The sequence below is a fragment of the Symphalangus syndactylus genome, chromosome 11, assembly GCF_028878055.3.
Source record: "Symphalangus syndactylus isolate Jambi chromosome 11, NHGRI_mSymSyn1-v2.1_pri, whole genome shotgun sequence".
In the NCBI taxonomy this organism is placed as follows: Eukaryota; Metazoa; Chordata; class Mammalia; order Primates; family Hylobatidae; genus Symphalangus; species Symphalangus syndactylus.
Window position 1 is genome coordinate 26,421,513 of NC_072433.2, and position 15,792 is coordinate 26,437,304.

At 51.8% G+C, this 15,792-nt stretch overlaps 1 protein-coding gene across 8 annotated transcripts in view; it reads left to right on the top strand.

The window, feature by feature from the left end:
* KCTD19 (potassium channel tetramerization domain containing 19) overlaps positions 1-15,792 on the top strand; it is a 38,259-nt gene that overhangs the window by 22,128 nt on the left and 339 nt on the right. For 2 of the 8 annotated variants that reach the window (XM_063611735.1, XM_055298535.2), the window contains exons 3-15: positions 969-1,119; positions 2,218-2,412; positions 3,636-3,767; positions 5,986-6,196; positions 7,906-8,066; positions 9,307-9,407; positions 10,162-10,304; positions 10,496-10,579; positions 10,858-10,972; positions 11,381-12,008; positions 13,725-13,916; positions 14,098-14,252; positions 14,578-14,679. In XM_063611735.1, the coding sequence (XP_063467805.1) occupies positions 969-1,119; positions 2,218-2,412; positions 3,636-3,767; positions 5,986-6,196; positions 7,906-8,066; positions 9,307-9,407; positions 10,162-10,304; positions 10,496-10,579; positions 10,858-10,972; positions 11,381-12,008; positions 13,725-13,916; positions 14,098-14,252; positions 14,578-14,679 (2,370 nt within the window). The remainder of the gene's footprint in view (positions 1-968; positions 1,120-2,217; positions 2,413-3,635; positions 3,768-5,985; positions 6,197-7,905; positions 8,067-9,306; positions 9,408-10,161; positions 10,305-10,495; positions 10,580-10,857; positions 10,973-11,380; positions 12,009-13,724; positions 13,917-14,097; positions 14,253-14,577; positions 14,680-15,792) is intronic. The other 6 variants (XM_063611740.1, XM_055298540.2, XM_063611736.1 and 3 more) reach the window with 5 other exon arrangements.

Genomic DNA, 15,792 nt, shown 5'->3' on the forward strand with positions numbered 1-15,792 from the left:
CGAAAGTGGTTTTGAGTACTTGAAGGAAAATGACAGCAGAAAATAACAAGTTTTTAATGATTAAATAGAAATTACTCTTTAGATTGTGCAAGATAAATTACTATTACTCAACATAAAATTATAACAAAACTTGTTTCAAAAATCAGAAGAGAAATAATCATTGGGACTTTGAATATCAGTGAATATCAGCATGTCACCCTATAGCCCTACATTTTTACATTTTTTGTGTGATTGCCTAATTTATTTCAAAACACTTTAAGTTGCTGGGCATGGTGGTTCATGCCTGTAATCTCAACACTTTGGGAGGCTGAGGCGATGGATCACCTGAGGTCAGGAGTTCAAGGCCAGCCTGGCCAACATGGTGAAACTCTGTCTCTACTAAAAATAAAAAAAAAATGCCGGGCGCAGTGGCTCACGCCTGTAATCCCAGCACTTTGGGAGGCCGAGGCGGGCGGATCACAAGGTCAGGAGATCGACACCATCCTGGCTAACACGGTGAAACCCCGTCTCTACTAAAAATACAAAAAATTAGCCGGGCGAGGTGGCAGGCGCCTGTAGTCCCAGCTACAAGGGAGGCTGAGGCAGGAGAATGGCGTGAACCCCGGGGGGCGGAGCCTGCAGTGAGCCGAGATCGCGCCACTGCACTCCAGCCTGGGTGAAAGAGCGAAACTCCGTCTCAAAAAAAAAAAAAAAAAAAAAAAAAAAAATTAGCCGGGCATGGTGGCAGGTGCCTGTAATCCCAGCTACTCGAGAGGCTGAGGCAGGAGAATCGCTTGAACCCAGGAGGTGGAGGTTGCAGTGAGCGGAGATCGCACCACTGCACTCCAGCCTGGGCAACAAAACGAGACTCTGTCTCAAAAAAAAAAAAAAAAGTAAGCCACATACTGTTTTTCCTGATCTTCACACTAGAATTGGTAGATAGTTACTTGGTTTAGATTCTCAAGATAGTACTCTTCATTATCTAACAGACTCTAGATAACCTGAAGGAAGGGAAACACCATCTACGCGTGCGGCCTGCAGACATACCTGTTGCTGAGAGAGCATCTCTGAACTACTGGCGTACATGGAAGTGTATTAGCAAACCCTCAGAATTTCCAATCAAAAGCCCAGCCTTCACAGGTAAATTGGGATAGGCTGGCCCTCCCTAAACCCCACACCAACTTTCCCCCTCCTCACCCTAACAGAAGTGGCTTCCATCCAGAGAGCAGAGAGTGCCTGATTTCTGAGGCAGTCTCTGTCATCTCCTTTGATCTTCTGCCCTGCCACAGGCCCTCTCCATGGCTGCTTGCCTGCTGGAACCAACATCCTCCTCCACACTCACTCCTCTGCATTCTGGCTTCATGTGGGCAAGGCGAGGCTTCATTCCACTCCCTCCTATTCATCAGGGAACGCCACCATTCTTTCGAGTTTTCTCCAACCACCACACACAGAATGTCCCCAAATGATCACTGTCTGATGGGTGCCTGGCAGCATAGTTCAGCCTATTTGAGACATGAGTACAAAGCATTTATGATTGTTGATGGATTTTAGCTTCCAGGAGTGTCAAAAGCATCTATTCTGTCTGTGGATCACTGTGTTTGGTTTGATCAATTAGAAAGAATCAAATGGGTAAATGAATTTAATAACTTTGGGTACATAAGTCAAAATGTCACATGTCCCACTGCCCTTCACTGTTTATAGAAAAAAAAAATAGATTTCCAACTGGGCACGGTGGCTCATGCCTATAATCCCAGCATTTTGGGAGGCTGAGGCAGATGGATCACGTGAGGTCAGGAGTTCGAGACCAGCCTGACAACATGGTGAAACCCCATCTCTTCTGAAAATACAAAAATTAGCTGGGTGTGGTGGCACGTGCCTGTAGTCCCAGCTACTTGGGAGGCTGAGACAGGAGAACCAGTTGAATCTGAGAGACAGAGGTTGCAGTGAGCTGAGATGGCACCACTGTACTCCAGCCTGGGCAACAGAGTGAGACTCCATCTCAAAAAAGAAAAGAAAAAAAATAGACTTCCATGCCCCACTCCCTACCACACTCCTTCCAAACCTTAGGGCTACAACTGAAAAGATAAAGAAGGAAGATGTGTCTGGCAAGTGGCAAGGACCGTATCCTGGGGGGGTCTCTCTAGCATCCTCTGGGGCCCCTGGGTCAGTGAAAGCCCTGCTGGAATCAGATCCCTGGCTTCTGAGAGGTGGCGACACTGCCTGTATGTTCTCTTCCAGCCCTACATGACAATAAGGCACCTCTGGGACTCATGGACACACCCCTGTTAGACACAGAAGAGGAGGTGCACTACTGCTTCCTGCCCCTAGACCTGGTGGCCAAATATCCTAGCCTAGTGACTGAAGACAACCTGCTGTGGCTGGCTGAGACAGTGGCCCTCATCGAGTGCGAGTGCAGCGAGTTCCGCTTCATTGGTGATTGCTGTGTCCAGGGCTGGGGCTGGGGGCGGGCTGATAAGGCCCATTCACCCCTCCCCATCACATGTCCCACAGAGGCCCAGCTTGGTGCTCAGGGCCTCAGGAGTTTCCCTGGGCAGAGGTGGCAGAAGCATGACAGAGCCTTCCAGGAAGCAAGCAGATTCCAGCATTAGAATCTCACTAGACTCAGGGCTATTTTATTCCCTATTTGTTTTGGGATGGCCTGGCTGTAAAAGTGTCAGGCACTGGAAAGTGTCAGGGACCACAGGAGTTGGTGTGAAGGGCAGGGAGCTCAGTTGGTTGCCAGTCGGCTTCTCTTCTTACTCTGCCCTTATGTATCCAACTGGCTTTCAGGCCTCAGTTCCTCTCACCATAAAATGAGGAATCTAGATTGTTTCAAAGGATGGTGCTACCTGCTCTTAATGTCAGCAAACTCAGAATAAAAGGGAAGGAGGGTGGATGGTGACATGTTCCCCTGAGTCATAGCAGAATTGTCCACTTGAGGTAGTGGCCTAAGGAAGGATGAGATTTTCCTCCTTTGACAGAGACAGCCTCTCTCCCCCTACTGCCCCAGGATGAGCTCTGTTTGGGATGTGAACTGAATGATCTCTTTGACCCCAAGATGCTACTGCTGTCTAGATAGATAGGGCAGTAAACACTCAAGTTACACTAGGAGCCCAAATGTCTGGAACCCCAGTCATTCATATTCATAGTCACCTAGAAAGTTGTCTGTGATGTGCTTCTGTATCTCTAAGTTGATTCACACAGGACATTAGCGTTGGCTCCATCTCTGCCTCCCATACTGCAGTCCAGGCAGGGACAAACTGCAAGTGCCACCCGCCAGCCCAGGCTCGGCTGGGCCCCTCCTCTCTAAGCAGCAAGACAACTCCCTCTTTTGGAATGACCTGCTCTTGGGTCAAGACTCACAGGGTAAGTCTCAGGGCCAGTGTGCCCACCAGGAGGGCCTGGCTTGGGAGCCCCAGGCCAAGCCACGGGAGGCCACACCCACGGCCTCAGACACAGGAAAACAAAGTAATGTGGGGTCTTTCGCCTTGAAAACCACACACTCAAAGCTAATCTAATAAGGTATGTTGATAAGTTGTTTCAGAATAAGGAGAACCTAGGATAAGTTATAGCACCAGAAACCTGCCAAAACCAGGACCTACAGTTAAACCAGAAATAGCCTCATTAACTCACTGTGTTCCCCTTTGTTTTTCAAGTGAATTTTCTTCGCTCGCAGAAGATTTTACTACCAGATAATTTCTCCAACATTGATGTATTAGAAGCAGAAGTGGAAATTCTGGAAATCCCTGCACTCACTGAAGCCGTAAGGTGGTACCGGATGAACATGGGTATGTCACCAGGAAACCTTGGCCCCCCCTTGACAGTCTTGGCTTGACCTGGAAAAGCCAAGAACAATCTTCCCTCCCACAACCACTTCGGGCTTTGGGGGTTAGTGAGAGAATTGGGTCTTCTGGCTGACTCTGAATCCAAGAAGAGGATTCACAGCCTGAAACCCTGCATGCTGCTGTGCCGGCTCAGCCTTCCCACTGAGGGTGGGGAGTGGGCAACCAGCCAGGGGTATAGAAAGCCCAGCCCAGCCTGGATCAGGAGGAGCCCAGCCCGGGTGGGGAGCCAGGCTGGAATGTCCTGGGCCTGAAGGCAGGCTTCTCAGGGGCAGGGGAGGTCTGCCCGGCTCGTGAAAGTGGTGGGGACTAAGAGCACCCACCAGCCACTCCCATCCTTCCTCTTCCAGGCACGGTTGGAGGTGTGGGAAATGCTCAGTGCTTCATGCGTCTCACCCGCCCCCAAATTCCCTCGTCATCTCACGTGGAAACCCCCGGCCGCTGTGCCTGTTTCTGCCTATTCCTGACGCTTGCTGATCCCTGTCCAGCCTAGGCCTTCGTGCTCCCAGCCCTACCTCATTCCAGTTTGTTCTTCCCCTCATGGTTTCCTCAGGGCCGTTCATCATTCCATTTCCCCACTCCACCTCCATGGAAGATACTGTGCATGTTATAGGGCGCCAGCTACCTGAGCATGGCTTCAGCCGCCATCCTGAGAATGTGTAGAACTGCATTGCACATGGGAAGTTTGGCCTGGACATCACCAGACATTTATCCCATGGCAATCAGGCCTTTCCTTATCTTCAGGCATAGATTTCCCAGCCTTCTCCCAGACAAATAGAAACCCATCCTCTTGGCCAGGTGCTGGTGGCTGATGCCTGTAATCCCAGCACTTTGAGAGGCCAACGCAAGCAGATCACTTGAGGTCAGGAGTTCAAGACCAGCCTGGCCAACATGGTGAAACCCCATCTCTACTAAAATACAAAAATTAGCCAGGCATGGTGGCACACACCTGTAATCCCAGAAACTTGGGAGGCTGAGGCAGGAGAACTGCTTGAACCCAGGAGGTGGAGGCTGCAGTGAGCCGAGATCATGCCACTGCACTCAAGCCTGGGCGACAGAGCGAGACTCCTTCTCAAAAAAGAAACCCATCCTCTTTGTGGGGAGTGGCATGCTCCAGCAGGTCTCAGGACCCTGTCCCAGGGCCTTATAATCCGCTTCAGGCGGTGTGAGTTCAGCTCCTTCCCTCAAAGCCTTCTACTCCTCAGAGAACACAAATCATTGTGAGACAGTAGTGTAGTCCCTGCTCCACAGAGCAATGCAAAGATGGAGGAAGTGTGTTGACAGTCAGGCTCTGGAAGCTGGCAGCACTCCTCAAACACAAAAGGTGGCTTTAGCTTTCTACAAAGCATCACAATAAGGGCAACAGCTGTGGTAACCTTGGAGATGGATAGAGCTGACCTCAAATCCTAGCCCTGCCCCTGCCTAGCTTTGCAGTTTAGGGCAAGATACTTCATTAGCCTCTCAGGGCAGGTTCTTCAACATGAAATGATGATAGCACTACCCCCTCTTGTAGGGTTGCTCTGAGGATTGGAGATGATCCACGAACATCCCCCAGCAGTGTGCCCACTGGCACATTGTTGCCATGGGAGCAGGGTCCTGAAGGCTGTGATAACTGTATTCTCTGGACTGTACCCTGGGCCCACTATAGGAGAAAAAGGTCCCATCCATAAACCAGCAACCCAAGTACCCACCCTGAAAATAATGCCAAACAGTATGTCTCTGGGAGAAATTCTGCCCAGGAGAGCCAGCAATAGGGGCTATGAATCCAGGAAGCCTGTAACACACATTGAGTTTCCAGGCTATGGTTGCCATTCTTTACCCTTGGATGGTTACAGAAGAGCTTGGAACTAATGGAGACTCCTGCAGGGGCTGGGGCCAGATGGCTGCTTTCCTGAAACTTAGGAAATTCAGATGCTAGTGATACAGCAAATGAATCCCCCCACTCCCAACTCACCTCCCAACAAATAGTTATGACTTCTAAGCCTGAGTATACAAAAAAATTATACTGACTTTGAGAAGATCTCGATTTGGACTGTGCAAGGAAATATTCTTCCTCTTAGTCTCCTCGGTACAATGGAGGCAGCAGTAGGAAACGAGCCCCAAAGCCTCCAATCCAGCTATGACCATGGGGGGCCTAGGAGTCACCCCTTTCTCCCTGACACAGGTGGCTGTTCCCGGACCACCTGTCCTCCCCTGAGCCCCGGGAAGGGGGCCTGCACAGCCAGCCTGGAGTCCGTGAAACCGCTCTACACGATGGCCCTGGGTCTGCTGGTCAAGTACCCGGACTCTGCGCTGGGCCAGCTTCGCATCGAGAGCACGCTAGACGGAAGCCGACTGTACATCACAGGGAACGGCGTCCTCTTTCAGCATGTCAAGTGAGGCCCTCCTTAGGGCACGCTGAGTCCCATCACCCTTGGCTCTGCCCTTCCCTCTAGGAATAACCTGGGGCCTTTCCCACTAGCCAGAGGTGAAGTGTGTCCTTGGGGCCAGCCCATCATTTTAGCCATTCCCATCACCAGCACCGCCACACTACCACCAGGTTAGGGCCTCAAAGGAGAGGGCTGGTGCCAAGGTACAAGGGTCGCTAAGGTTCAAAGGCTTCAGACCATTTCCTATTTCTGTCCTCTGCAGTCCATTTCCCTGGTTCTAGCCCTGTGCTAGGTCTGAGGTCACCAGGCCACAGTCAGGGAGCTGGGTACCTCCCTGTGCAGACCCCTCTACAAAGGTCCTCTGCCACTCTTGGGAGGGTCACTGGACACACAGAATGGCCAGAGCCAGGGGTGAGCCCCCTTAGAAGCAGGGCAGGGCAGGCCAGGCCAGGCTTCCCAGAGGTGCTGATCCTCGGCCTTTGCCTTATGGGATGAGCTCAGGATGTCCTCATTAGTGCAGGGGCAAGGAATCCAACCCTGTTTTGTAGATGGGCAAACTGAGGTGCATAACAACAGAGCAACTCTCTGAGGGTCACAAACAGACTGGCACCAAAATCGAAAGTAGAAGTGGGTTTTCTGGAGCCCCTGGGAGAGGGTCAGCTGACCCTGAATGCTGTCTTTTCCCAATATTGTTGTTTTGGGCTGTTTTAGCCCATAAAGTCCATATCTTTCAGAGATGTCCACCCTGATGTCACAGAGGGCAAAGACAAGTGCCTTGGAAGGGGGGGTTTGGAGAACGGGGTTAATGTTTAGACCCCAGCCTTTTTCCAAGACTGTGGCAGGCTGCAGCACAGTGACTGAGATGTCTTGGGCAGATGCGTATGGGGCAAGAAGGGAGTGGCTGGGCCCTAGGCTGGCCCTGGAACCTGAAACAGGGCCTGGAGACATGAAATTAGTCCATTTAGAGGGCTTTGCTGAAATAAGTCAAGCTCAGCTCCAAAAATGTGACCTGTTGTCCAGGCTTACTCTCCTACAAGGTTAAACAGATTTCCAGTTAAAACAAGGAAACGGGCCGGGCGTGGTGGCTCACGCCTGTAATCCCAGCACTTTGGGAGGCCAAGGCAGGCAGATCATGAGGTCAAGAGATTGAGACCACCCTGGCCTACATGGTGAAACCCCGTCTCTACTAAAAATACAAAAAATTAGCCAGGCGTGGTGGCGGGCGCCTGTAGTCCAGCTACTCAGGAAGCTGAGGCAGGAGAATGGCATGAACCCGGGAGGCGGAGCTTGCAGTGAGCCGAGATCGCGCCACTGATCGCGCCACTGCACTCCAGCCTGGGTGACAGAGTGAGACTCCATCTCAAAAAAAAAAAAAAAAGAGAAACCCAGTCTCTATTACAAAAAAAAACATTAGCTGGGCGTGGTGGCGGGCGCCTGTAGCTACTTGGGAGGCTGAGGCAGAAGAATCGCTTGAACCTGGGAGGCGAAGGTTGCAGTGAGCCAAGATCATGTCACTGCACTTCAGCCTGGCGACAGAGTGAGACTCCATCTTAAAAAAAAAAAAAACAAACAAAAAAACAAAAGGAAACGATGTTAATGATGCCTGATTTGAGCCAGTGTTGTGGCAAGGCATCCTAGGCATGGAAAGTTTACAGGCTCAACTCTCTTGGGGTGCAATGCTGATGTTCTTCATAATAGACCTTTCCTCTGGGCAGGAACTGGCTGGGGACTTGCCGGCTGCCCCTGACAGAGACCATTTCCGAGGTATATGAGCTCTGTGCCTTCCTAGACAAAAGGGACATCACCTATGAGCCAATGAAAGTGGCTTTGAAGACTTATCTGGAGCCAAGGACTTTGGCACCCATGGATGTGCTCAGTAAGTGAGAAAGCTTCTAGGTTTGAATTTAGCATCAGGGGAGTATCTGGGAGATTGGAGGGAACAGATGAGGTGGCCAGGACGAGGAACTGTAGATGGAGGAGGAGGGGAAAGCCAGGCCAATATTTTGGATTTTTACAAAAGGGAAACTTTCATGTTAAGTGCTCCCTCCTCATCTCCAAGCCCACAATTCGTCTCCAGCAGCAGACAGGGCTGTTACCCAATCTGGGGCCACGCAGGACCCCCAGGGCAGACCTGCCTTGACCCTGGGAGCTGACTTGCTGTGCTTCTTACAGCCATGCAGGGAGGAGCATCCTCTGTTAAACAGAGATGTCCCTGGGTCCATTTAACAGCCAAAAAATAGGTTCAGAGAAGAAACCTCGCTCAAGTTACACAGTGGTCAAGCTGGGGTTTGACTGAGTCCAAAGCTAATGTTTTCACCAGCTGCCTATAACTTCTTATTACCAAAAATTTGGGGGGCAAAGTTAAAGCTGTATCACTATCATTTAGCAACACCCGACATTTATTGAGTACCGGCCATATACCAGGACAGCAGTAGACACTGGCGGTACAGAAGTAAGCAACACAGACTTAGTCCCTGTCTTCCTGGAGTTCACAGTCTAGTTCTATACATCTTATCTCTTAGTTGTATAATCTAGTTATATACCCTTCATTCATTACAGAGCTCATTAAAAACTGCTTCCCAAACATCAGAACAAGGCCTACATATAGTCATCTCCAGGAAAAGAGTCATGGGTTCATCTTCCCAGCATACAGCCCCCATTCTCCAGACATGCCTAGGGGCTTAGTCTCATAAAAGTGACAGGGATTTGATAAGAGTTGGCTCCATGACATTTGCCAAACCATGAACACAAACACACAGAGGGAGATTCCTAGCTTCAGTCTGAGTGGCCACATGAAAAGCTACACACTCAGGACACACCCAACCAGAAACCGGAGGCAGCTGGCATTGTAGGTGGACAGGGTCATCAACCCAGCTTTCCTGAGGGAGGAGGGTCAGGTGAAGAGGGGCAGTGCCCTTTCCCGCCTCACCACCCAGGAAACCTTGCAGCAAGCAAGGTTTATGTCAGGGATTTCTGCTGCTTCTCAGAGTAGGCAACACAATATGACTGAGGAAAGATATTGAGACTTAACATGAAATACACTACTGACCAAAGGGCCCTACCTGCTTTCCCTTCTGGCCATATGATGATGTGTTCTATCTCCTGGATTCCCATAGATGAGTGGACGGCAGAGATCACTGTGTATTCCCCACAACAGATAATCAAAGTGTATGTTGGAAGCCACTGGTACGCAACCACCCTGCGGACACTGCTGAAGGTACTGACGGCCTTGGCCGCCCTGCTCCCCATCTGGCATCACCACCTGAGCTGCTCTGGGGGCCATCACCTGGCCCTCACACAGCTTCCAGCACTTACTTAGAACAAAGACTTTCCCGCCAGGCGCGGTTGCTCATGCCTGTAATCCCAGCAGTGTGGGAGGCTGACGCGGGCAGATCACGAGGTCAGGAGTTCAAGACCAGCCTGACCAACATGGTGAAACCCCGTCTGTACTAAAAATACAAAAATTAGCTGGGTGTGATGGCACGTGCCTGTAATCCCAGCTACTTGGGAGGCTGAGGCACCAGAATCGCTTGAATCCAGGAGATAGAGGTTGCAGTGAGCCGAGATTGTGCCACTGCACTCCAACCTGGGTGACGGAGTGTGACTCTGCCTCAAAAAACAAAACAAAACAGAGTGCAAGTGGACTGAGTGGCCTGCTGGGAAGGCCCTCCGGAGTTTGGGTAGGGAGGGGGCCAGCTCTGAGGGACCTGGACTGAGAAGGAGGTACGGTGGGCTTCCAAATGCCTTGAGAGGGTGCTCTAGGGGCCATCAAAAGTTGAAGCAGGGATGATGTGCTTCTTCCTGGAAGCTCTGCTCCCCACCATGGTTCCCTGTGACTGACAAGACAGGGAGATGGAAATCTCAAAGCCTCTGCTCTAGTGTAGTTGGAAAAGGGGAGTGAGAGAAGATTGACCTGCCCCTTCCCAAAGACCTAGCATCTGAGACTGAGTCTGGTGTCCAACCCCCTCCAGTATCCAGAACTGCTGTCCAACCCTCAGAAAGTGTACTGGATCACATATGGACAAACCCTGCTCATCCACGGGGATGGCCAGATGTTCCGACACATTCTCAACTTCCTGAGACTTGGCAAACTGTTTTTACCATCTGAATTTAAGTAAGTGAGGCAAGGACACAGTAAGATGAAATCACGAAGGCTGACCCCTCCCTTAGCAACAAAGGAGACCTTCAGGGAGGAGGTTATTTTATTTCCATTGTGGGAACTGTTGGCAGCGGCAGCTCCAGGAGCTCATGCCCCCTCCCACACTCCCACCCTAGCTGCCCAGCTGGATATCTCCTTGTTTGCAGGGAATGGCCCCTCTTCTGCCAGGAGGTGGAGGAATACCACATCCCATCCCTCTCAGAAGCCCTTGCACAATGTGAAGCATACAAGTAAGGAAACTTTATTACGACTCTATGTTTAGAATTTGGTCCTTTAAATTCCTCTTGAAATCCTGTCCTAAGTCCCACTCCTAGAGGATCCTGTTCTCCTTGGGGTTGAGGGAGTGAAGCAGGTCCAGGATTGGCCAGTGACCTAGGCAAAACCCTTTAAGAGCCCCTTCTTCCCTACTGTCTAGCATTAACTCCCAGCCAAAGGGCAGATCTGACCAACTGGCCAATGGCCTGATGGAAGTCTCTACTCACTAACCAACCCCTCTTGGTTTCTGCAGGTCATGGACTCAGGAGAAAGAATCTGAAAATGAAGAAGCTTTTCCCATCAGGAGGCTGCACATGGTGACAGAAGGGCCAGGGTCACTGGTGGAGTTCAGTAGAGACACTAAAGAAGTAAGCCCCAGCCTTCTCCGGTTGGTGTTGTCCTCAAAAACCACTACCACCAGGCTCAGGGTGGATGGGGGTAGGCTCAGCTACTGAGGGGTGCAGCAAAATGAAAGAGCAGGGCCTACATGGGTTCCTAGGACAGGACCTGGCTTCTGAACTGTGAAGGAGGCACAGGAACTTACTGGCCACTTGTGGCCTGTGATGCTGATTGTATCTCCTGTTGGAAAGACAGGCCACTGGGCTGGCACCACCCCCACTCAGCCTGAGCAAAGCTCAAATAGGTGACCCCTGTCAGGGATGGGATTGTTCGGGGAGAGCAAGTGAAGTCTTGGAGGCCCAGCTTATTAGATCTTGGGCAAGGCGTTGATGTCCATGCCCAACCTATCCAGAGTTACTGTGCCCTTCCCTCCCCAGACCACAGCCTACATGCCTGTGGACTTCGAAGACTGCAGTGACAGGACTCCATGGAACAAGGCTAAGGGAAACCTGGCCGGGTCCAACCAGATGGAGGAGGCTGAGCAGTACGCTCGGCCCATCCAGGTGTCCCTATGCCGAAATGCCAAGAGGGCTGGCAACCCTAGCACATACTCACACTGCCCTGGCTTGTGTACCAATCCTGGACACTGGGGGAGCCACCCTGAGAGCCCCCCAAAGAAGAAATGCACCACAATCAACTTCACACAGAAATCTGAAACCAAAGACCCTCCTGCCACTCCCATGCAAAAACTCATCTCCCTGGTGAGAGAATGGGACATGGTCAGTTGCAAACAGTGGGAATTCCAGCCACTGACAGCCTCCCGGAGCAGCCCCTTGGAGGAGGTCACCCTGCAGCTCCCCTTGGGAAGCAAGGCTGCTTCCCAGCCCAGCACCTCAGCTGCCTGGAAAGCCCATTCCACAGCCTCAGAGAAGGATCCAGGACCACAGGCAGGGGCTGGAGCTGGAGCGAAAGACAAGGGGCCAGAGCCAACCTTCAAGCCATACTTCCCCCAAAAAAGAGCCGGCACCCTGAAGGACTGGAGCAAGCAGAGGACCAAGCAGAGAGGTGAGTCCTGTCCCCCTTTGATCTAAGTCTTATTCACAACAGAGAAGTCAAACTCCTTGGCCAAGATGGCAAAGCAAGTTAGTGACAAAGGAGGACTAGACCCCCCCGCTCACCAATGCCATCTCTGTGCCAGGCAGCAGACACAGAAATGACTGGCACATTGGCATGGCTGGAGGGGCCAGGAGAACACATATGGCAAAGGGATGAGTGCTGTGGGAAGGAGGCGCCTATGAAGCAGGAGCACAAAAGAGGCTGAGGGCTGGGGAGTCAGCAGGGGAAGGAAGGAGAAGTCCAGGATGTTTGGAAGCGCAGGGCATGGGTCTAGCTGGAGGCCAGGCTTCACGTGCAGACGTGATAAAAGATGAGGCTGAAGACAGAAGTCATCAGGACAGGCCTTGCGGGCCAGCTTCAGGACGTGGTACTCCGTTCTGACCAGGATGGGAGTGAGCAGCGTCTGAAGGATTTTAGACAAGAGCACAGGGTCAGGTGTGCCCATCAGAAAGTCTGCTCCAGGAGCAGAGGAAATGCAGCAGGAGCTAGGTATTCGAAGCCACTTGGAGTTCTTTCTAGGCTAGGGGAAGCAGGCTAGGCAGGCAGTGGAGGGAAAGAGGGATGGGCCAAGGAGGAGCCAGGTTTCTAGCCTGTGGGACTGCAAGGGGGTGGATAGGCCCTTACTGAGGTGTGGGCAAGAGAAAGAGCAGAACTTGGGGAAGGGCACATACTGAGTGCGAAATGCCGAGGGACATCCAGGTGGAGAAGCCCAGGAGACAGCAGGGGCTACAGAGACTGAGCTGGAGAGACAGCGTGTGTAGCCAGCTAAGGGGAGGTGGCCAGGGAACTGTGCTGAGAATCGCTGTGCCAGGCTGCTGCCTCTGCTCCCTCAAAGCCCTGCCTGCAGTATTGTCACCTTCTCTATTAGTGGCTCCAGCCCTGCTTGAAGGGGCCTTCTTGGACTCTTGCCTGTGAGCCCTAAGTTGGTCTGTCAAGCTTGGGATGACAAATGTCCACTCTTTGGACATGCATCAAAGGCTGGCCCCAAAAGTTCTCAACTTAAAATTTTATAAAGATTTCCAGCCCTCAGCTGGGTTACTGTCGGCCCCATTTGATACGTCTTAGTTCAACAGAGGAATCTGGAGTTTCTTGGAGTTCCAAAATATTCAGGATTTGGCTTGCAGTGATGCCAGGGCAATGAAGAGAGAAGTGGCCAGGACAGGCCCCTGCCAGCCCAGGGTGTCACTTCTGAGAAACTAGAGGTGGCAGCTGTTGCAAGGCTGGGGTGACTTGATTGTACTGGCCTGTCACCAGAGGTCCCCTCCCTGCTTGGGCTCTGAGGTAGCTTAAAGAGAGCCCCTGCTTATGTAGATTTGATGGTAATTGAAGAAAAGAATTTTAAAAGCCTGTGCGTGTGGCTCATGCCTGTAATCCCAGCACTTTGGGAGGCTGAGGTGGGTGGATCATCTAAGGTCAGGAGTTCGAGACCAGCCTGGTGAAACCCCATCTCTACCAAAAATACAAAAAGCCGGGCGTGGTGGCAGGCGCCTGTAATCCCAGCTACTCAGGAGGCTGAGGCAGGAGAATCGCTTGAACCCAGGAGGCAGAGGTTGCAGTGAGCCAAGATTGTGCCATTGCACTCCAGCCTGGGCAACAAGAGCAAAAATCTAAAAAAAAAAATTTTTTTTTAAAAAGGAGAGCCCCCTCCCTATGTTGTTTTCACAGAAAGCCCTGCCCCTGAGCAGCCTCTGCCCGAGGCCAGTGAGGTGGACAGCCTAGGGGTTATCCTCAAAGTGACTCACCCCCCTGTGGTGGGCAGCGATGGTTTCTGCATGTTCTTTGAGGACAGCATCATCTACACCACGCAGATGGACAACCTCAGGCACACACCACCCACAGCCAGTCCCCAGCCCCAAGGTGAGGCTCTGGAGCCAGGCTGAGCCCTGCACCTCCCTGTGAGGATGCCTGAGCCCCCTCCCAGGGTACTTCAGGCAGAGACAGTGGCCCCGGGGGCCCTACCCCTCTCCCCCTCCTCACACTGTCTCTAAGGCCCTAGCTGTTGACAGATGTGGCCACATCCACTTTCCCTCCTCCACAGAAGTGACTTTCGTGAGTTTCTCTCTGTCCTGGGAAGAGATGTTTTATGCGCAGAAATGTCACTGCTTCCTGGCTGACATCATCCTAGATTCCATCAGGCGAAAGGACCCCAAAGTCATCACAGCCAAGGTGGTCTCCCTGGCCAATCGGCTGTGGGTATGTGTGACAGGCCCCAGGCCCTGGGGCACCCTATACCTTCTCCACCTCTTCCCGTGCCCCACAATAAGTGGTGCAAGGCAAGAGGAAGTAAGCCACGATGGGGTTAAGGAGAAGAAGGCCAGGGCCAGAAGAGTGGTGGGACAGGGAGGCAAGCAGAGCAGTTGCACCTGGACTGCGCCTTGGCCAAGAGGCAGATTTGCAGTGACAGTGCCTGCCCCCTACCCCTGTGGCTCTGCGGGCCCAGAGAAGTCCCTGCTCTGCATCTCACTCTGAGGGGCTAGGAGCTGCCCTAGCCCTGCCTGACTGTGGGCTCTCCTGGCAGACCTTGCACATCAGCCCCAAGCAGTTTGTGGTAGATTTGCTGGCCATCACCGGCTTCAAGGACGACCGGCACACCCAGGAGCGCCTGTACAGCTGGGTGGAGGTGAGGGCCACTTGCAATCCGACCTCTGTGGATGCCTCAGATGGACGTGTGTCTTGCTGCACCACAGCTGGGCCAGCACTGCCCAGAAGGCTAGACAGGCAGCTTAGGCCACTGCTCCCAGGGAGGGAGAAACTGGATGAAATTAACCAGTCCAGAGTAGTCCAAAAGCAGTATTCAGGCCACTGGTTTTTACAGCTTTCCTCCAATGATACCAACTGTGCCTTCATCACTAACAACCCTGGCCACACTTAGGGACACATATCATATGAGCCCAAGCTTTGACTCATATGGGAGTGAGGCCTTTTCAACCAGTGGTACCAGCTTCACCTATCTGGCCATGATGTCACCATTTGTGTACATTCCTTTCATTTTTAAACTACTTTTAAGCATTCTTAGGCTGGGCACCGTGGCTCACGCCTGTAATCCCAGCACTTTGGGAGGCCGAGGCGGGTGGATCATAAGATCAGGAGATTGAGACCCTCCTGGCTAACACAGTGAAACCCCGTCTCTACTGAAAATACAAAAAAATTAGCTGGGCATGGTGGCAGGCGCCTGTAGTCCCAGCTACTCAGGAGGCTGAGGCAGGAGAATGGTGTGAACCCGGGAGGCGGAGCTTGCAGTGAGCTGAGATCGTGCCACTGCACTCCAGCCTAGGCGACAGAGCGAGACTCCGTCTCAAAAAAAAAAAAAAAAAAGCATTCTTTACAAAGAAAAAGAAAATGTTCAGTGAGGACAAAGGAATGATCAAGGGTTTTTTTTTTTTCCTTTTCTGATTCCTTAATTTAACATTGAGGTGGAAACGATTTAGGCAGTTTCTCATTGATCTGACACTTCTATAATCAAGAGCATTATTACAACACCTTTCACCATAAGCCCTCTAGTACCCAGTTACCATTAGGCATCTGGCTCATATGTGGTTTTTAAAGGTGAAGTCAGCATGTATGGCTAAAAAGCAGAAAACCAGTAGCAGGAAACATGTTTTTGACCCTCCAGTCTTTCTGCTTAGTTCCCTGATAGCCATTTCTAGTCCCACCCTGTGAGATGCCCTTGGGCAGAGCTGGGCCCTAGAGCATCAAAAGTCCCCAACGGCCGGGCTTGCCCTGTCCCAGCCCC